The 21005-nt window shown below is 40.8% G+C and overlaps 1 protein-coding gene across 3 annotated transcripts in view; it reads right to left on the bottom strand.

Moving 5' to 3' along the window:
- The window catches only part of asap2a (ArfGAP with SH3 domain, ankyrin repeat and PH domain 2a), a 61922-nt gene that overhangs the window by 29143 nt on the left and 11774 nt on the right, over positions 1–21005 (bottom strand). For all 3 annotated transcript variants that reach the window (XM_042389444.1, XM_042389445.1, XM_042389443.1), the window contains exons 2-3: positions 10933–11005; positions 1131–1276 (exon numbers count right to left, since the gene is read on the bottom strand). In XM_042389444.1, the coding sequence (XP_042245378.1) occupies positions 1131–1276; positions 10933–11005 (219 nt within the window). The remainder of the gene's footprint in view (positions 1–1130; positions 1277–10932; positions 11006–21005) is intronic.

Here is a 21005-nt window from a genome sequence, read left to right as displayed (position 1 = left end):
ACTAAACTGGAAAAAACTTTCCAAGTATTATGGGAGAGGATGAAAGAGAGAGGATATAAGAGGATGAGAGAGCAATGCCACCTTAAGATGAAGTAATGCCATAATAATATTATTAAAGTGGCAATCATTTTTCTCCATTATTTCAAACAGTGATAGAGGGCTGCCAACCGAATTGAGAACACACCTACGTCAAACCAATTAATGACAAGTAGCCCGCGTACGTGATGACGACAGGAAGTAGGTATGTCATGTAAAGTTCTTAAGTGCATTCGCATAATTGCAATTTGACACCAAAACTATACGGATCAAATGTACACAATATACCAAAAACATGAACCTTGACTCAGACTTCCAGGTGTGAAAAGGCCCTAAATGTTTGCACCGTCACCACCATTTCCATCAACTTTTAATCTACTGAGAGCAAAGATATCTATGGAATTTAATAGGTACAAAAGTACAAAATTATCCATTATGTGAACAATACTTCTCCTGTTTATAAGTTACTGTGAAGGCCGGCCACTGTGTGTAACGTTGCATATGTAATCTAGCAAGCCAGAGCTTGCTAAAGTTTTTAGAGATTACATCTTGACATCTAGGCCAGGCAGCAGCTCATATTTCTTTAATATAAGTTGTTGAGGTAATGCTAATACCAAATCTCAAGCTCCTGGTCTCAGTGAGAGTCCAGGGGGAGCGACAGACCTCACATGATGGTGTCAAATTTTTTTAATAAAGCTTTGGACTCCATACAAAATCTGGCTTTAGCAGAGGGGGATCGGGCTGATTTAGATCCAGAAGATACTGTATTTGGTGTTGCAGTGGCTCTTTGGCCGTCTCAATGGAAAACTAGAGCTACCTCCTGAGGGCTTTAAGTTCCAGCTGCACTTGGTGTGTGTGTATGTGTGTGTGTGTGTGTGTGTGTGTGTGTGTGTGTGTGTGTGTGTATATTAGAGAACACACACAGTGACTCAAGGGGATACAGACAATTAGGGACGGGATGGAAATCTTTCTTTGTCCCAGAGGATTTTACCCTCCCAAACTGCATCCACTCCTCCGACCCACACTCACACACACATACTTACACACACACACACACACACACACATATATATATATATACAGCGTGAACTCACCAGGTTTTTGAAGAGTGCAGTGAGCTCCTTGGTGAAGACGGAGAACTTGAGGAAAGCTGAGCCCAAGTCAGGATCATCTCTGTATACGCAGTTTTCTCCAAATTTCTCCAGGGCCTGTGTGTACTGCTCCTCGTTCTCCACGTGAGCTGGAAAACACACACACACACACACAGAAACAAAAGGTCAGCATTGACAGGTACTGGGAATCAAATCAAGATCTTTCACTCTCTGATAGTTACAAGTCAAAAATCAATCTCTGGGTATTAATAATGTATGGTAGCCTTTCAGTGAACAAAGATCCACTTTTCTAGCAGTTCAATCCTTCAATTACAGTTCAGGGTTTTCCCCAGGATATTGTTTAGCGGAGGCAGTAAGCGTATCCCACCGCTGATTGGGCTGTTTGTCTCTAACATTGCAACGTGCTGCTCTGTATATTTTATGAAGCAAACATACAAGCTCATCAATCAGTCAACCAATCACCTGCAGAGTTGAATCAGATCAGTTGTCAACCTGTTATCAATGTAGTGCCACACTAATTTTTGCTTATATTATATTTTACAAAAGTATAATAATTTCCTCCGACGTCAATTATTTCAGGTGAGGAAGTGTTAGGTGAACTGGCATTACTGAACGGAGCTGAAACAATGAAGTCTATTAATTATTTAGGGATCAACAGAAAATTAATCTGCCACAATTTTGGTAATTAATTAATCACTGAGTTGGTTTATCGAGCAACATTCTCTCTTCTCTCTGTTTTACATGATAAATTGAACATCTCCGGGTTTCAGACTGTTGGTTGAACAAAACAAGCAATTTAAGGATGTCAACTTGGACTCTGGGAAGTGGTGATGGACATGTTTCATTATTTTCTGGCATTTTATAGGCTAAAGGATTTTAAAAAATTGGAAAATAAGATAAAGATAATGCAAATAAATTTTAGTTGTCCCACTACACACATACACGTCTGACAATAAAAAGGAGAAACATGCAAATGTAAAGAGAGAGGAAGATGTGGTGGTGACATTTTTTGAAATCTATTTACTTTTATCCACAGTTTTTCCATTAGTTCCATTAGTACTTCCCCACACTCAATTGTAAATTGCTTTTTGATTTTGCTTTCCGCTTAAGCGAAAAAACTCCACCAGGGTTAAGAGGATATTTTGATCCGTGGTTTGAATAAGATTTTACTGAGAGAGATCATAACGGCACTCAGAGTGAGTCAGAGAGGAGGGGCTAAAAAGAGAAAAATACACCAGCGTGGCTTCCCAAACAAAAACATACTCCCAGTCAGTCACCAGCCAGAGAGAAACTCATAAACAAGCCGCAACCAAAGTCTCACAGCGTGTCTAAAGTCCACCTAATCTACCACGAGGTTAGGCCTAGATGATTCCACTTAATACACTTCACGCCAGACTAGGCAGCTGATAATAGCTAATGCCACTGGGACAGCAGTGGAGCGAGAGATGGAGCACAGGGGACTGTTGCTATGACGACACTCACCGAGAGACGTGACAGAGGGGTGGGGTGGGAGGTGGGGTGGGGTGTGGGGGGTTGTGGGTGCGTGGTGGGGGCATGAAGAAGGGACCGCTACAAGGAAAGAAAGAGGAGGGGCGTGTAAAAAACGTGAAGGTGAGCGCTAAAAACACACCTGCTGCCACATCATGACTCAGCTTTTTATATGCCAAACACACACACGCACCCTCTTTCATACACACACACACACAGATAAATTAAGAACAGCCAGACACTGTTCATAGATGTGGCAGGTTTATAGATGGAGCTGGATAAGCTCATGTCTCGGCCGCAGAGATATCAATCATGTTATTAAAAGGGGAAAGCTGAAAGCCTCTGAGTCACTACATGCAGACCTCCTCACATCAGACAAATCAAATTTAAACCAAAAAATATCAACTGATGCAATAGGTGAGCTGGGTTGATAAGCCCCCTATGAGACTTGGGGCACAAGTGGCAAAATGAGAGGGTTAAACAGATTTTAGTGTAAAGCACCTGAGATAGTAGAGTTTGCCGTTGTGTTTGTTTTTTTTAAACCACATCAAGAGAAAATCAAGCCCACATATCTAGGATGAATTATGCCCCATTTACATTCTCTAAAGAGATATCATCACCCCACATTTCTAAACAAGACTACAAGTCTGCAGCCACACTTGCAGCTCTGTGAGAGTGGTTTTTTTTAGGCAGGAGCTTTGAGCTAAATGCTACCTTCAGCATGCTAACATGCTCGGAATGACAGTGCTAATGTTAATGTTTAGTAGGTATAGCATTTACCATGTTTACCATCTTAATGCATGCTAACATTTGCTAAGTTGTGCTTAGTTCTGCAGGTATTTGGTCATAAACCAAAGTGTTGGACAAACTGCACAAATGTTGAGATATTTAATTATGGACCAAAGTGGTGGACTGTCTAACAGACCAACATCACCATCCTTACAGCTGTTAGCATGGCTAAAAAGGATATGATGCCCTTCATACAGCTGTTCTGTGTCAATATTTGTTTTTAAAAGAAGTAGCATACTTTCCAAATATTGGATCCAAAACATTTCTGATTAAATTTGTGATCATTCACCAGATATTTGACTGTTAGACATTCAATATGGTTGGTGACATTTGAGGATACAGAAAAGTTTCACCCACAAAACAGCACAAATAATGCACAAAAAAACCCAACATCATTTTTAATTCAGTTGCAAGCAACAAAATTTGTTATAAACGGATAACAAAACATGTCAATCACTGTCATGTGTCAGACACATTCACCCCTACCACACATCCGCAGACTACTGTTTACACATCAGCTCCAGCTGTTTGGATGTGGCTCTGCCAGGCGCTGAGCCAACAGGGCGGTGGCATGCTGTTGTTTTTGAAGTGGCACATGAGAGCACTCAGCTCAGCTATTCAACGCCGACAAACAGCACAAAACCCCCTGGGCTGCTTACTGAGTACAGTATTTGTTGTAACATGACCTAAACACATCACACATGCAGACTACAGCGCAGAGGAGTGCTTCAACCTCAAAGGGCCGCATGTCACACAGAGCTGGTTTATAAGCAACGTGGCAGAGAAAGGAACCAGGAGAAGTCACACATACATTAAGCTGGAGTTCAGTGGCTTACTTAAAGCCACGTCAGTTCCTATTTTCAACGTTATATTGTCTATTGTTAACGCTAATTTACTAAAAACTATTTTAGCAAGTTGATGCTGAAGCAATGTGATTATAAATTCACGGAGCCCTAAAAGGAGGAAAATATAAATAAAGTCTTGGTTGAAGTGACATCATTTTTATTTTATTTGAAAATGACCTTGATCTGGAAAACTTTTCACCTGAACCATGTTTTTCAAATGTTACTTGCATAATCTACATGTTTGATCCTGTTGACCCTCTCAGTCTGTCAGCTTTTTAATAAAGGACTAATTAAGACTTTCATTAGAATCAGAGTTTGCTAATCAATTGCTGCTTCAATTAAAGGTTTTTGGGGTTTTAGTGCAACTTTGTAGACACCCGGCAGTCCTCATGGATGCCAAATGTCAGCTAACAACAGAGCTATACTATCAAAAGAAACTGAAGAACTCTGAAGATGAACTGACAAACGTATTAGTATGTTAAAGGGATTGTTTGATTTTTTTTGGTAAAAACGCTTATTCCCTTTCTTGTTGAGTTATATGAGAAGATCAATACCACTCTCATGTCAGCACACTGAATATGAGACTAAAGCCAGCTGCCGGTTAGCTTAGCTTAGCATAAATACCGGGAACGGGGGGAAACCACTAGCCTAGATCTGTCCAAAAGTGACAAAAACTGAAAATCAACTAGCACCTCTAAAGCTCACTAATAAACACATTTTATCACATTTCTTAAATCAGTATGAGTAGTGAAAACGTCAATGTGTGGTTTTACACCGGATTATGTGTAAGACTATTTCTTAGCTCAGAGCAGTGACTCCCTTGAGTCTCACAGTCACCGTAAAGTTGCCAGGCAACCAGCGAAGACTTCATGAAGTTACTGGAAGACTGTCATTTTATTCCTTAATATTGCTTAATTGTAGAATTACTCCTTAATGCCTCATCAGACTTATAAAGATATAGGTCATTTTGCGAAATAGAAGTCACTAACACTCCTCAATTAACTCAAGCATATTCCTTAGCTGCAATTTCTTTTGACTGCCAGTGTATATTTTTCTCTCTTTTCCCACATCTATGACTCATGACAAAGCAGTGTGATCTGTTCAAAGCTGAACAGGCAAAACAAGATATAGTTTCAGGTTCAGAAAAGAATCTGAAAGTAGTGTGTGTGTGTGTGTGAATGAGTCAGTGAGTGAGTGAAGAGCTCCTGTTGCTTGACCCGAGGAAACAATGATCTTGTGTTTACAGGAGGACAGAGGCCATATAACACTGTTGAACACACATACACACACTTTTACAACAGACACAAATTCTCCTCCTTATATCCAGTTTTGTACAACATTCATTACTGTATCTTCTCTCTAGAAAACACACACACAACTGCAGGCAGGAAAAAAAATTTACAGCTTCCAGGCGTCTGCAAAGGATTATCTAACATCCCAAAGGCTTGTTTTGCAGCTTCTTCCATTTCTCTCTCTCATACACACACACACACACACACACGCACACACACACTGAGGGTTTAATCACCAGATAACAGGCTGGCCTCTGCTTCCTCTCCTCATCTCTCCCACACTCATTCCCTTACACACGGCTCCATCAGGCCTGGTCGGCTGACGCTCCAATGCTCACTTACACATTGTGTGACTGACCTCAGATCAATTCCAGATCTCTCTACGGACTTTATGAAAACAATGCTGAACTCCGAGTCCACTTAACAATATGGACACCATCACAAAAAGAAGGGAGTGCAGTTAACTTTTACCCACAGAGGACAGAGAATTATAGGGTGTGTGAGTAAGACAAATAAATAAAAGAGAAAATAAACTTTGTGTTTGCGATAAAAAAAAGAGATTAAGTTTGTGATTTTGGAAAGTATTGTTTATCCTCTTTCTTGCCGGGCTTAGCTTAGCATGAATATTGGTAACAGGGCGAAACAGTCAGCGTGGCTCTGTCCAAATGAAAAACAACACTAACGGGCCGTTCACACATACGGACTCTGGGACAAGTGAAGCTGAGACAGAAACAGCTGCTATTCATTGTGAATGAGACAAATATTACAAATTTCAGGGCAATCCACCCAATAGTTGTTAGTAGTTATCCTCTGAGGAACATGAATGTCTGTACAGAATTTCATGGCAATTCATCCAATAGTTTTTGTGATACTTCAGTCTGAACCGAAGTGGCAGTTCAACAGATCCACAAACCTACATCATCCTGTGAGCCAGGCTGCTAAAAATGGCTAAAAATCCACCTATCAACACCTCTGTGTTTCATTTTTGTTACACTTTCTTTTTGCATCTTCTTCCTCCTTTAATTTCACTGTCTCCTCATGTCTTTTTCCTCAGACATCCATCCAGTTTAATTACATTAGAGCATGTGGGAGTCTCATTTTCTTGGTTACCTGGCAGCCAAGAGAGAATGTGTGCATCCGCGCTGCAGTGACCCAGAGTTTAACAGTTTCCTTAATGCAACGAGGGCCGAGTGCTGCATTATTCAGTAACTCCATGCAGCCTTCCTGTATACCTATAGGTACAACAGCTGGAACACGGCGTTCACTTGTCTGCCTCCAGTTGTTTTCTGTTCAGCTGCTTTGGCAGGTCTGTCCTAGCGGCTCTGCTCGATCAGCTCCAGCTTCTTTAGGGGTTTGAGATACTGCTGCTGGTTTATTCATCAAAACCCACAACCTGACAGGCTGACAGCTCCCTGCAGCAACACGGGGCTCTCTCGCTCATATCTACTGCTTTCCCCATATCCTCCTTTCTCACCTCTTTCACCCTCATTTCTTTTTTCTCTGGTATAAGCTCATGTTGTCCATAGTGTGGTAACTCTTGTAACCTTGTTTATTTTCCATCGCCATTCTAACCAAACAGTCACCCTCTCACCCTCCTTTTCCTCCTCGTCATTACTAGTCCCCATGTCACAGCCAGAAATATCCTTGCGGTGCATACCAGGAGTATATTCTCTGAGTATTGAGGCAGTCAGTGTTGAAGCTCCCTGTTGTGTGTCTCATTATTGGGGCTTTTTTCCAGCATCCTCTCTGGAGAACATTAGGAAAATTCTGTGCTTTCACTCTCTAAAATACAGATGTTAGAAATCTGCTTTAGACAGTGTAGCACAACTGCATCCCAACATGTCAACATCAGTTTATGCACATCACTTACTTTCTGCAATCCCATGTTACTTTGTTTAGATTTTATGACAACCATATTGGTTTTGTTTTGTTGTAATCTAACTCCACAGAGCTGAAATTTACACTGATTACAGTCTTCAGAAGTATTTATACCCAGACAATGGAAACTAATTACTGCTGTTTTAATCAGGTTGCAGACTGTATATTGAAGCTCATTTTTGCTTAAAACATTGTGATTGCGAGTTTTAGCACCTTAACTTCATATCATGTACAGTATACTTTAATATTTTCAAATGATATACAATCTATATGTAGTTTAAATAATGATTCATTTGAAAAGTCTAAACTGCATTACCTTAAAACAATTATATTATTTTGAGCCAAAATTCATTTCATTTTCATTTATTGGTTTATTTAAAATGATGCATTAAATAACTCGAGTAGCTTTTCAGGATTGATTTGCTACTCATAAAGAAATGAATGGAAGTCAGTGGATGCCTGTAAAGATAGAAAATTACTTTCAGATTTCCCAAACAATGCAGCATGGTTTTCAAAATGGTTACTAGGGATGTTACACATGCACTTATTTATTTTTCTGAACACTTGGGACAGCACAACAACCTGTAAACAGTATCACATTATAAAGCTGTTACAGCAAACGTTGTTACCTATATACAAATCCAGCAAACACAGAGCAACATTAGCATTCATTTGGACTCACATTTCTGTCCACCTGACAAATGCAAGACCAACATTCACTCTCCTTTTAGCTCTGTTTTGGTCTCCACCAACTCTTGAGGGAAAATCAGACTCTTTAGCTGCTAAATACTAAACCATGTTCAATTGTCAGCTGCTAACTTTTTCTGTCTGCTGTTTGATGGTGGACAGGTAGCGTATAGTGGGTTTATCAGAGCTTGTTTTTGCTTAAAATGGCTGCTTGCAGTGGCTTAAAAAAAAAAAAACGCTGATGAGAACAGTATGTATTAACCAAATAATACATTTGTGGGCCATAAAAACCAAAACAAAACAAGTTACAAGACACTCAAATGCTCTGTAGAGTTGGGTGATAATTCTCTGTGGGTTTGTCACTATGATCAATGCCTTTCACATTACACATAGTACTTCGATCAATTGTTAATATAAAATATTGATAAGTGCAGCTTTAAGTATAGGTGATTTTTAATAAATAGGCTAAAACATGCAAAAACCTCTGGTATGGTCCTTTAACACTGTAATAGGCTAATTATTGACTAATAGCAGACTCTGCCCTATATGTGGAACATATAGATCTGTTTTTCACACATGTGTCTGTCCCCTGGTATAGAGATACAGGGTTGAAACATAAATAAAACTGAGGGCTTCATGGAGCCATCCAGGTTGTATTATAAACAGATCAGAGTCTGGACAGCTCTTCCTCAGTGATTGCTGATAACAAAAGGTGACCTTAGTTCATGTGAGCTTCTGTTGGCTAAACTGTAAATAACAGCATTCCTGGCATGCCAAATGTTTCTACTGCCAATACCAATAAAAAAATAAAAAAAACTCATTTAAAACCAAAAAGGTTTATTCATTTCCTCCCAATTTTGACCTGAAGCAAATAATCCTGTTCATAATTTAAACAATTTTCAACTGTCTGTAACACCTTGTAAATCTCAGATGTGTAAACTGCTGTATTAACTACACATTCAAATGACAGTAATTTAATTGACAAAGTGAAAGTGGTTTTGGCAGCTGAACGGCTCCAGGAAAATGAACAGGTTAATGTTCGACATGTACACCTGTGCATACACACAATATCAGCCTTTCATGTCATTGGATGACACCACAGGGGCTCTGAGTCTGGCACCCACAAAGAGGCAATATGTATATTTGTAAATGCATGTTTAATAGTGAAGTGAAGTGAGAACAGAGCATGTCCATGCTTCAGCACCCACACATAAACACAGTGTGTATGTGTGTGTGTGTGTGTGTGTGTGTGTGTATGTGTGTATATGTGTGCACCCCTCCCCAGCTGTTCCTTTGAGGGTCTGGATCAGACAGCTGTCCCTCTGGCCTGAACAGAGCTCACACTGTTCAGAAAAAGACATGCTCAGCACATTGTTCAGAGGTCTCTCTCCCTCTCTTTTTCTCTCTCTCTCTCAGCGGGGTTCTGTCAGGCAGGCCAAACAAAAGACGCTGGAAACACCCAACACTGGCACAGCCAGCCACAATGAGCATGGTAAATACACACACACACACACACACACACACACACACACACACACACACAGGCAAAAAACTACCCTCCCTCCCTCTGCTTCAAAGCTAAAAGGAACAAAAGTATTAGAGATGCAATTACTGATTATTTTATTTTTCAATCTAATAATTCAGTGAAAAGAAAATATAAAAGGACAAAAAAGGGAAAAGCTTCTCAAAGATCCCACAACTGAACGTGATGTCTTAAAGGTCCCACATTTTACAGTATTCCAGTGTTTTATTTGGTCTTGATATCCATAAGAAGATATTTTTGTGGTTTAAAGTACCAAAAACCATCTCTATATAATTTTACATCTCCTCTCTTGTCTCTGGATCTTTACCAAGAACAAGCTGTTTTGTGTCTGCTCAGTGCCCCTCTCTTCTGATTGGGTGACTGTTGAGTGACGCACGCCCAGGCCAACCACAGGTAACAGATTGTAGCCTACTGTAGCTACTGTAGGTAAAACCAGGGCTCTGGGTAAAACTCACTGGTAAATTGCAATAGTCACCACAGTGGATAATGTTATCCGACCTTTGGAAGGCTTTGCAATGACAAATTTTCTCCATGACATCCAGCAACTGCAGAGCATTTCCTCCGCAACTGTGTCTCCTCTGCTCTGCTCTGTGTGTGTGGAGGGGCTAAGCCCCGCCCCCAGTGAAACACAGAGAGCAGAGGAGAGGAGAGAAACTAGCGCTTACATAAATGACAGCAAAATGCAGTAAAGACACTCACACTAAGCTGAATTAAACAAATGCACATAAATTAGATAAATAACATAAATAAACATATTTTGTTTCTTTCAGGAGGCGCAGAGGTCCACCCCTCCAAGGCAAACCCTGAGTGTATAGTTGTGACATCACAGCCTTATGGAAGTCAAAACCATTTAAAGACACAGTTTCTGAATACGGGCTACATGCATTTCTCTGTAGGCTGAACGTTTTGTTACTTTCACAGTATTTATATTGCACCTAGACCTGCTTTATAATCAAAAATCAGAAATTAAAATCTCCCTTTCTACAATATGGGCCCTTGCTTGCTTAGACTGTATAGCAGTCACAAAACCCCAGTTTTTTTCATTTTAAAATATCCAAGAGAAAAGCAACCGAGTCTTAAAAAGTTATGGACATTTAATTTTTAAAAAACCTATCAAATAACTAATTAATTGAATGATCATTTCAACACCAGAAAGAGCTAGTCTTTCATTGTTAAATTGAGCTTGAAATCAACTTGAAATTCAGAGTGTGATAAAATAAGCAAATAATATAATCCTGACATTAACAGACAGGGGGACTCACCCAAACCAGACGTGTAGATGGCCTTCACAGACTTCTTCATCTTGTACAGAACGCTGCGGTCCACATCTAGAGCCTGAAACAGACAGACAAAGAGGAAAAGAGTGAGAAGAGAAATGGGGGGGGGGGGGAAGAGATTTCATTCAAGTACCAGTCACTCAAAGTAGAGTGTTATTTTAATGAGAATATATTTTGAGTTGGAGATGCTGAGTCATTGTTTACCCTTCATGAGTTTGTGCTATTTGTCTATTTATCTGTCTGACAGACGATTCAGGGGGCTCCACTCTGTATGCTGAAAATCTATATCTAAACTAAACAATGTATTCTGATATAAAAGCCCTGTGATGATATAGTATATGACTTTTGAAAAGCTCACACTGTTCAGAGACTGTCGGAGATGTTGATTGAACTCTTTGGTCATTTTTGAGGCTGCAGTTTGTACTGTTGCTGTACTGAATTGAAGTGTTTGGTGTTCCTGCTTTTTAGTCCACGCCCTGAATGCATGCCTGCATGTGGTGGGTACTGTGTGTTTTTGTGAGTGTGTGTGTGTGTGTGTGTCTATGCCATCCACTCTGGCTGCAAGTAATGCATTATTCAGGGCAAAGCTAAGAATAGACCTGAGCTCCCTAGTCGGTTATTGTGTTAGTGTGTGTGCGCATGTGTGTGTATTTATTAGTATAACAGATTGCAGGACGAGTGCAGCGAGCATCTGATGTCCCCTACATGAAGGACAAATTTCCTGAGATGTGTATACACACACACACACACACACCTATGAATAACCAAACGCACACACACAGTCATGTATAGGCCTTTCCATGCATTGAGCCAAGACTGACTCACACACTAACCAGAACAAACACTCCAAGTCCAGCTGAGACAATGCACCACTGTACCAGTGATGAGTGAGGGAGTCTCTCAGGTGAGGGGGATTTGGGGGAAATTAGTTTTTTGGGACTTTATTAAGTATGTCTGCCCAACCGGACTAAAGCCGGCGCCACTTTTCTCTGCCCTGCTCCCCATCTGACTGACACATACAGTATCAGATCCCCCAGACCCTGTTAAAACAAAAACACACAATGGCTCCCATTCACCTGCAATACACATTCCAACACTGTGCACACACAGTCCTCATTTCAACACCACTAGATGTGGTGACAAAACATTAAATCCATAAATCAGTGCTTAATATCCAAGCTATGCGCCATTTTGCTATTGCAAAATGGAAGAACCGCTCAGTTTTCCCCAGGGTCATATTTCTCTCACACACACAGACACAGACACACACACACACAGGCACATACACACACACACAGACACAGACACAGACACACACACACACAGGCACATACACACACATACACACACATACACACACATACACACACATACACACACGGAACAGAGAAAGAGACAGACAGAAGTGACTTTGAAAGAAAATGACAAGATAATTTAAGTGCCGCTGGTGGAGGGACGGGCGGAATAAAAGAAGGACACACAGGCTAACAGACAAGACAAGAGCAATGACAATGTGCTCTTTCACTCTTCTGTCTGGACTTGGCTGGGTGTTAATGGGGCCACCTACAGTATGAAGTGCAAAGAAGGAAGCCCAGACAGTCTGTTGGGGTATAGAGCTGTGAAGTGTGAGGGGCCGCCGGTTCTGCAAGTGTCTGCAAGTGTCTGCGTTCCCATTTCATGTTTTTCTTAAAACAACATCCTCAATGTTAAAAACTTTGTTAAAACAGAAACATGGAACTCTCCCAAATAATGTAATGATCATATACGTTTAGGTTGATGAGCACCAGTTTTAATAATGTCAGCCGTTTCTGAGAAATCATGTTTTGTCCGTCATTTTGGCATAGGGGAACGGTCTAAATATTACAATACCCATGAGGCTCGCCCACTGTTGCCATGGAGAAGAAGTCAGCGACCAAAACATTTTGTCATTGCAGTTGAGAACAAAATTTAATTTAAGCTGCAGACTGTGTTTTCAGTTTTTCTGAGGTTTTTCTGTCTATAGGCTTGTGATTTTTTGATCAAAGAAGCAGTCAGACATTGTCAAACACAGTAATTGAAGTTGTTCATCTTCTGTACTGATGATTTAACCAGAGGTGTTTAATGCCAGTCCAAGCCACATAAGTGCTCCGTCTATGAATCACCAAAACTTGTCTATCAGAAAAAAATGAATGAGACTTTTATTTTCAGAACTGCAGACACCTGAAATAGCTCCTTCTACTTTATAACTTTAAATGGAAAGATGAAAGATGAGCAGGAAAAAATTCAAATTATGCAGGCAAAATGCTGCCTGATCAAGCTAAGAGTGAGATTGTCCACATATTTTAGATTTTATTGCACTTCAATGAGTGAGTGCTGTAAGATTTCAGTTTGTTTTGATGGGAAGAATAATTCGGGCAAATTTCAGATTTGTCATTTAGCTTATCAGAATAAAAAAAAACAGCTTTGTTGGGTTCTCTGGTGGCTTTATGGTTACGATCCATCACTGTAATCAATGTAGCCTATTTGATCCAGATGGGGGATCTTTGTTGCATGTCACTCTCGCTACATTTCTTGTCATCTCTCTATTGTACATTTTTAAATAAAGGCAAAAAAATGCCAAAACAAATCTTCCGTGAAATAAATCAATTTAAAAAGAGGCTCTATCTGTTGCCATCCATGTGACTGCATGAACTCAAAAGAAAGTAAAAAAAAAACAAAACAAAAGAGACAGCAACCATAACTCAAATTCCTGTCAATTTAGTGATGGATCAGTGTGGCTGCAGTTTAAAATCTTGCCAGCAGTATGTGCTTCCAGCACACTATTTCCTTTGGCAAAGATCCTAACAGTGACAACAAAATACATTATTCAATTGAGAAATAAAAGCAAAGTAAGTTGCAGGAACAGACGCAGAGATGTGATCACCCAGCCATGACCTCAATCTGACCTCTGAGAGACAGCCTATGGCACATAGTGTAGCATTATTGTCACTGTCAACCTTTAATTGGTGCTACTAAAAACAAAAAGAAGCAAAAAGTGAAAAAATACAAATCACTCCTAATATATATAATACTAATAAGAAACACATTTTTTAAAAATTGCAAACCTTTGCATTTCATCTAAATAAACTTCCAGACAACAGTATTTGGTAAAACTAAAAAATGTCTTTTATCAGGGGAACTGTGCAAATTAAAAGTAGCCGACCAGAAGCTACTTGTTCCTCTGAGTAAATGTAGCACTCTCAGCGCTGCGGTTTTGGTTCCTTCAACTCCTGTTAAATGACTCATCTGTTACATATGCTATTATCCCATTAGCTCTGTCTGGCTCAGAGAGAGACTCTCCAACTGTAGCTCAGACCCCACACAGGCACGCATGCTGGTGAACAGGTCATTTTCAAAACAAAAGCAGACAAAAAGATTGAGAAAAATGCCATTTCACTACAAAGCGACACTACTCTGTCTACACCGCCAGACCAATCCAACCACACAGATACTTTTAAAAAGGGTAACTGGAGACGACCACTGAGTGTGTTTTCTTAGCAGAGCTGATACCACCATGGGCTCAGCTCTGAACATTAAATCTGATATGCTGGCGCCTGAGCTTCTGTAGAAGGCTTGATAGTGATTTTACAATGATTTCCTGTTAAACAAGAGATGTTTGTAATTCTTGAGGCCTAAACAGAATAATGGTTTAAGTAATTTTTAGTAATTCTTTTTTTCACTGCAAATATGTCAGCATGTTTATTTAACAAGAGTTGTGTTCAGACATCTCACAGTTTTAGTGTGTGCATGTAAATCTCTAGATTTTTATGGACATCACTTTGATCACACAAGTGTATCACTCCTTTGCTTCAGATATGTAGCAAGTAATTCTAAAACGAGCCCATAAAATTTACTTGAAACTGCTACCATTTCTTTATGGGTTGTTTGATGTTGTGAATGGGTTTTGGCGTGCAGGAAGTGAGGTCAAACAAGGGTGAACAACTGAAGTCAAAGCATGTAACAGTGTTTAACAGTTGAGAGGTGCAAAGAATCAATTAGACATCAGGCTGCCTGTGTAGGTTTAATTCATAATATGCAAAGAGAACTGCAAAACTGTGTCTAGACATGTTTGACACAATACAGAAAGAGAAAAATGACTTTTTAAAGTGTCACCGCTGAGTTAAATAAACATATTACTAATGGGAAAATACAGTATGTAATAAAATGACGAGTTGAAATAAAGCGCCCTGACCAACTCAGCCGGGCTCTCTGGCAGTAGCGTGAATGTTGTTGTGGAGGAAGACAAGCCAAATGGACAAGAGATTTATAGCAATCTGTTCACTTTGTGACTAAAGCTTTCGGTGCATATGCTGCATCAACACAGTCAGATGGCAGTTCTGTGCTATAATGTAACAGCTTTAAAGACTTTCATCAGCCGCTTCCACACAAACTGCATTTCTTCACTGGTTTACGTTCAGATAAACTTGCTTTTGATTCAACTCCAGGAGCAACCTTGTGATCCAAAATGCATCAACTTAATTTCTACAATCAGGGTTTGAAAATGGGTGTGAGAAAAAGTTATTAAACTATAATAATTAAACATTATCTGCATCCACAAATGTCACTTTATTACATGAGATGAGATGCAGCTGCTCTAAGAGTCAAACCTCAAATCACTTTATTGTGACTAAAATGTCAACGTCTGCTGGCAGATCGGTAGATCTAAGCCCCTGTTTGACCTCCATATAACGTCAGTAATCAGCCTGTGAATCGATTTGACCAGCCAGAGCCTTACATGCATATCGACACGGACATCATAGCTCCCATCGACCCAAGGCCTCCCTCGCTCTCGCTCTCCCACGAACACACACACACACACACACACACACACACACACACACACACACACACACACACACACACTCGCGCAGTATCACGCTCCAGCAGGCCCTTTCAATCTGCAAAGAGTGGTCTGTCGGGGAAAGGGGCAAGACGAGCAGGGGGGACAGACAGGCGGGGTAATAAACCAATCCCAGCTGAACACAACAAACACACTGCCCTAAATCATTCACACTCTCACATGTACACACACACACACACACACCTCTTCAATCACTTTCACACATTTCCACTCTGATGTGCTCTCCAGGGTTGAGAGAAGTGACTCTTCACTGAGCACCAGGCCACCCTTTGTGCGAGCCCTCTTGTCTGTAGCACAGGCCGCTCTAAAATTAGACTGTTTTAACCCAAAAACTATTCACACAGCGAGAGGGGAATTCCACTGCCCTGTAGCCTTTCAAACAACTCAGGATCAGAGCTGAATCCTCGCACAATAGACCCAGCCTCCGAAGCTGAAGCTGCTTCACAAGCACACTTTATATGACATTACTGCAATGTCAGCGTTTCTCCTGATAGCGGCTCATAGAAGCTCTTTTCTCCCGCCCTGACGCTAACCGCACCGGCCTGAGCAGGAGGAGGAAGCCAAACTGAATTGAATTAATCCTCGTCTTAATGCATGACATCATCACCGCCATCATCATCATCATCACCGTGATTACAATCGGGCACCATCTGCTGCGAGCCAATCTGCGCAGACTATCACAACACGGCTGGGTCACGGGGGTTGTTGCCACGGTGATCCATTCAGTCATGGTCGTGCATTTCCTGAGTTGTAGAGTACCATGTGTCAGGTTACTGATCTCTGTGAGCAGAGTCCAGATAGATAGTGTCTAATGTGTGTTCAGACGCAGATAGAGAAGAGAAAGGAGATACTGTAAACCTAATTAATGTTGAGGAAATTCAACTCGCTCACAGTATGAAGGTCGGTTGGAGCAAATAATCTTCCCAACCGAGAGTCTACAGTCATGCTAACAGTTGTGCAAGTCTGTACTGTAACTGCTAATATCAGCTAACGTGCTCACAAAGAGAACACTAACATACCAATGCTGAGCAGGTATAATGTTCATCATGTTCATGTCATCTTAGTTTAGCATGTTAGCATGGTAGCATTTGCCAATTAGCACTATACACAGACTACAGCTGAGGTTGATGGGATTACTATTTGCAGGTATTTGGTCAAAAAGCTGTAAAAAGTATCGGACAAACTGACATTTTGACCTAACGGTGACCCTAGATGAAAAGTCTGTACCAATTTTCTTGGCAATCCATCCAATAGTTGTCAAGATAGATATATACACAGTATATATATGACAGACCGACAATGCCAACCCTAAAGTCACACCGCTAGTATGGCTACAAAGGATTTTCCCTGATCCGGGCTTCACACCTGCTTATTGTTGGCCTCGGAGTTAACACAACCAACCTTTTGGGAAAATAAAAACAGCACAAGCAGAGTAGAGCCCCAGAATAGGTGATCATCATTGTTGGTATAAACTGACTGCGGTCACGAGGCAAAGCTCTGCTATGCAAGCACAAAGTTCGACAACAAGAACCCAAACCAGAACTAATAAATCCAATGTGTTTGGCCCAGTGTTTGCCAAGGTCTTCAAAACCAAAACAAGGAGGGGATATTAGCAAAGGGGGGGGGTTTAGTGTGTATTCTCATAATGCAACCATTGTCCACTTTCTGAGTCGTTCACATTAAATATTGAAGTCCTTTTATTCCTCTACTATGCCAGATGAATGCAAAGCAAATTCTGGATACAAAGCAAGGCAGTGCAATTTGTTTTGGATTAGTTTCCTAAAACAAAAAAAAATTATATTTTTAGACTGTAATATGCTTGTGAAACAATCTGGTTTTCACTAAAAAGCAATTTTCTGGATTATCTTTACAACATGAATCATATTCATTTGAAGTTTTTTAAAAAAAATAACAATCTGGTCTTCCTAAGTAACAAAGGGAATTTTAGGCACTGGTTCCTGAGACTATTAGAGACTAATATGTGAGCTACTGTGAACAGAAAGAGCTCACATTTACATCAACGCAGAGGGACATAGAGGAAGAGGGTAAGGCGCCCCCGACTACAACAAAAGTGAGTCCAGCGAACAAGTCTGTTTTAACTGGCGCTCTCCTCCTCTTTGTCCGCCATCTGAAGAAGAAAGGCATTCCTGGATGATTGCATGCTGGAGTGACTGACAGACAAGACAGAGACCCAGCCCCATTGTTTCTGCCGTTTAACTATCTGCTGATGACAGCATGTCTGCTCGGCAAGACGCTGTCCCGCTTTTCTCAGAGGCCCCATCATGATACAACGCACACATGTCCAATTTTGACTAAACACAATCCAAGCAATCCTCCCCGTCTGTAGTATTACTATCGTCATCACCGCACACTTCTTTAAATCTCAGACAGACACACACATCTGGGTTATGTCTGGTGACGCTTTATAACATGTCTACTAACCTCGCCTAACCCTTTAAGCCTTCCCCCTGCGACAGTCATGCGAGGAAACCGTCTGCCACATACTGTGGAAATCAGGCAATAAGAAGGCAGCAGTCTGGGTTGTAATTATCCAATTTATTTGTTGCATGTGTGGGTACATTATCCGTGATGTCAGTGGTCGGTTTTAATCCGAGTTTTATTGAGGTACCAGATGTTACACGATAAAACCAAACAAACTTCACTCCTCAAAGAAAACTACTAAAACTTCTAAGGGTGTGTTAAAAGGGATAGTGCTTATATAGCTCACACATACTGAAACAAAATACCCAAGCATGCCTGGTTTTGATGTGCAAATCCTGGGCAAGACTTGACATCACGTTAATCCTATTAATTTCACCAATGTGGTTACTGTTTAGAGAGGCAGCGAAAAGTGAAACTGCGTCTCTCAGTGAGACAGATCTAATATATTTTCCTTGTGATTTTCACATCAAAAAGCAGCCACTGACGGTGGCACATCCACAATATCCGTCCTTTAGATATGAGTCACTTCGCAATATTACAATTGAGCTGTGATATTTTCATAAAAAGCCAAATGACATCTGAGTAAAAGCAGCAGATCTGACCACCACCAACATATCATGATACGTTGAGTTGTTATGTGTATATGGGGTCAAATCCTTTCTACAGTGGTTTGGTTGCAAAGTCATCAGTCTGTTTAAAAATAAATAAATAAATAAATCAGATCATCAAACATCTGAGAATTGGGGAGGCTGCATCCAAAAATGTTTGTAACTATCCTTGAGCTGCAACGATTTGTCCATTAAAAGATTAGTTGGCAACTACGAAGTTAATTGCAATCGATTAATCATTGAGTCATTTTTTCAGGGGGGAAAAAAAGTCCAAATTCTCTGGTTCCATCTCAAATGTGAATATTTTCTGGTTTTTAAAGTCCTCTATGAGAGTAAACTGAATATATTTGGGTTGTTTGATGATGTCACCTTTGGCTTTGGGAAAGAGTGACATATTTCACAGCCCTCAACTACCCCATTTCACATAAAAATTGTCCAGGTCTCTTTTTCTTTCTCCATTTTTAATCACTTTTCAGAAATACAAACGAGTGCAACACAATGAATGCCTTTGAGGACACTGATCAAAAACAGAATAGGCCATTTAAACAATTCATCAAGTCTCACCCCTCCCTATGACAGCAGGCTTTTCACCCCGACTCTAGTTTAGGCCATTTAAAAACAGGTGTAAACACTTTTGCCAATAAACATGGTTGGACAACACTTCGTATGAACTAGTTTCAAGCATACCTCAGCTTTAAAGACACAATCCACTACTGGGACTGTCACAGTCGTTGCCCCCCCCCCCCCCGCCATACCTCCTCCCTCTTGCAGCACGTGGCATCACTGTGGGGTGTTAACAGGGAGGACAAATATACCAGCATGAAATGCTGTAATGAAATGCTGTAATGAAATGCCGGTGTGAACAGTTGGTGTAATACGCCACAATTCTGCTCTCCTCTATGGCTGCCAAAGGTTTCGTTAGGTCATCTCAAAGCACTCAATAGAGAATTTCCTTGTAGAAAAATAAATAAAACATCACATCTTTGGCAGGCATTCATGTCCACTACTTTAAAGAATGAGACATGTCAGCTTTTATGCAGGTGTGGCATTAAAGCGGTCACTTGGTCCAGTGTGTTTTCTGCTGGCGAGCTCAAGGCCGGACACAGAGCTGCCGTCCACAGTTCCACATGTGGCACAGTCAGGGTAAACACAGGAAGGGCACTTGCTTTCTACCTCAACATCCTCGGAGGAAAAGCTGTGACTCATTCAAAACATATGTCAAATATACAGTTCAGCCCTGCAGGCCTGGAATTATCCTGCAGACATTAAAGAGAAGGCAGATCCCTGAGGAAGCTGTGCTCAAGTCAAGCTGTTCACTGAAGTTTATGTACTACAAACGGTTGCGTTATCGAGCTGTCTGACTATGGCAGCTGTAAGATCGACTTAAGTACAGTCTCGATTTTGAATCCACTCAGTGGTGCCAAAACTACAAATCCACTGTAAAAAAATAAAAAAATAAAAAAAAATCTGAAAACACCCTTTCAAGTGTTTCATTCACAACTTCTCTCCATGCTGAGTGAGTAAAGTCAATATTTGGATAAAGTGGGTTCCATCAAGCCGACCGCTAACAGGCCATGGTTGCAGGGTTTCTCTGTTCTCCCAGACAGCTGAGATGTGTGTAGTCGGCCTGCCCCGGGGCAGAATGGAAAACTCCAGGCTGCAAGTGCAGTGGGAGTGTAGGACACAGAGAAAGGGAGGAGGTGGAGAGTGCTTTTTACTATGTCATAAGACATGCTCATTAACACACACACACATTATGACACATGCTGAAGTACACGCCACCACAAAGCTACTGAAATCTTACACTATGAGTCAATATCCACCAGAGATGGATCATAAACCCAGGAGAACCCAAAACCACTTTCAAACTGATATTAAAACCTCTCTTGTGGGACTTATGAGCTAAGAGTCTCAATGCTAGCAACCTGAATGTGTCCTTCCACCGTTTTACAGAGACCCTTGAGCAAGTTTTCTGTACAGGTCTTTTTCAGCCTGACTGCAAGTTATTCAAACATCTCATCTACCTTCTGGTATTTTAGCACCGGGACACTTGGTGCTTTACAGCTCCTCAGTGTCAGCACTACAAAGACAACTGCTGGACCAGGGCCTTAACCACAAGCTGCCAGAAC

Source organism: Thunnus maccoyii, chromosome 16 (genome assembly GCF_910596095.1).
Source record: "Thunnus maccoyii chromosome 16, fThuMac1.1, whole genome shotgun sequence".
NCBI classification, from domain to species: Eukaryota; Metazoa; Chordata; class Actinopteri; order Scombriformes; family Scombridae; genus Thunnus; species Thunnus maccoyii.
The sequence above is the reverse complement of the archived record's forward strand: the minus strand, read 5'-3'. Positions and strand labels throughout refer to the sequence as shown.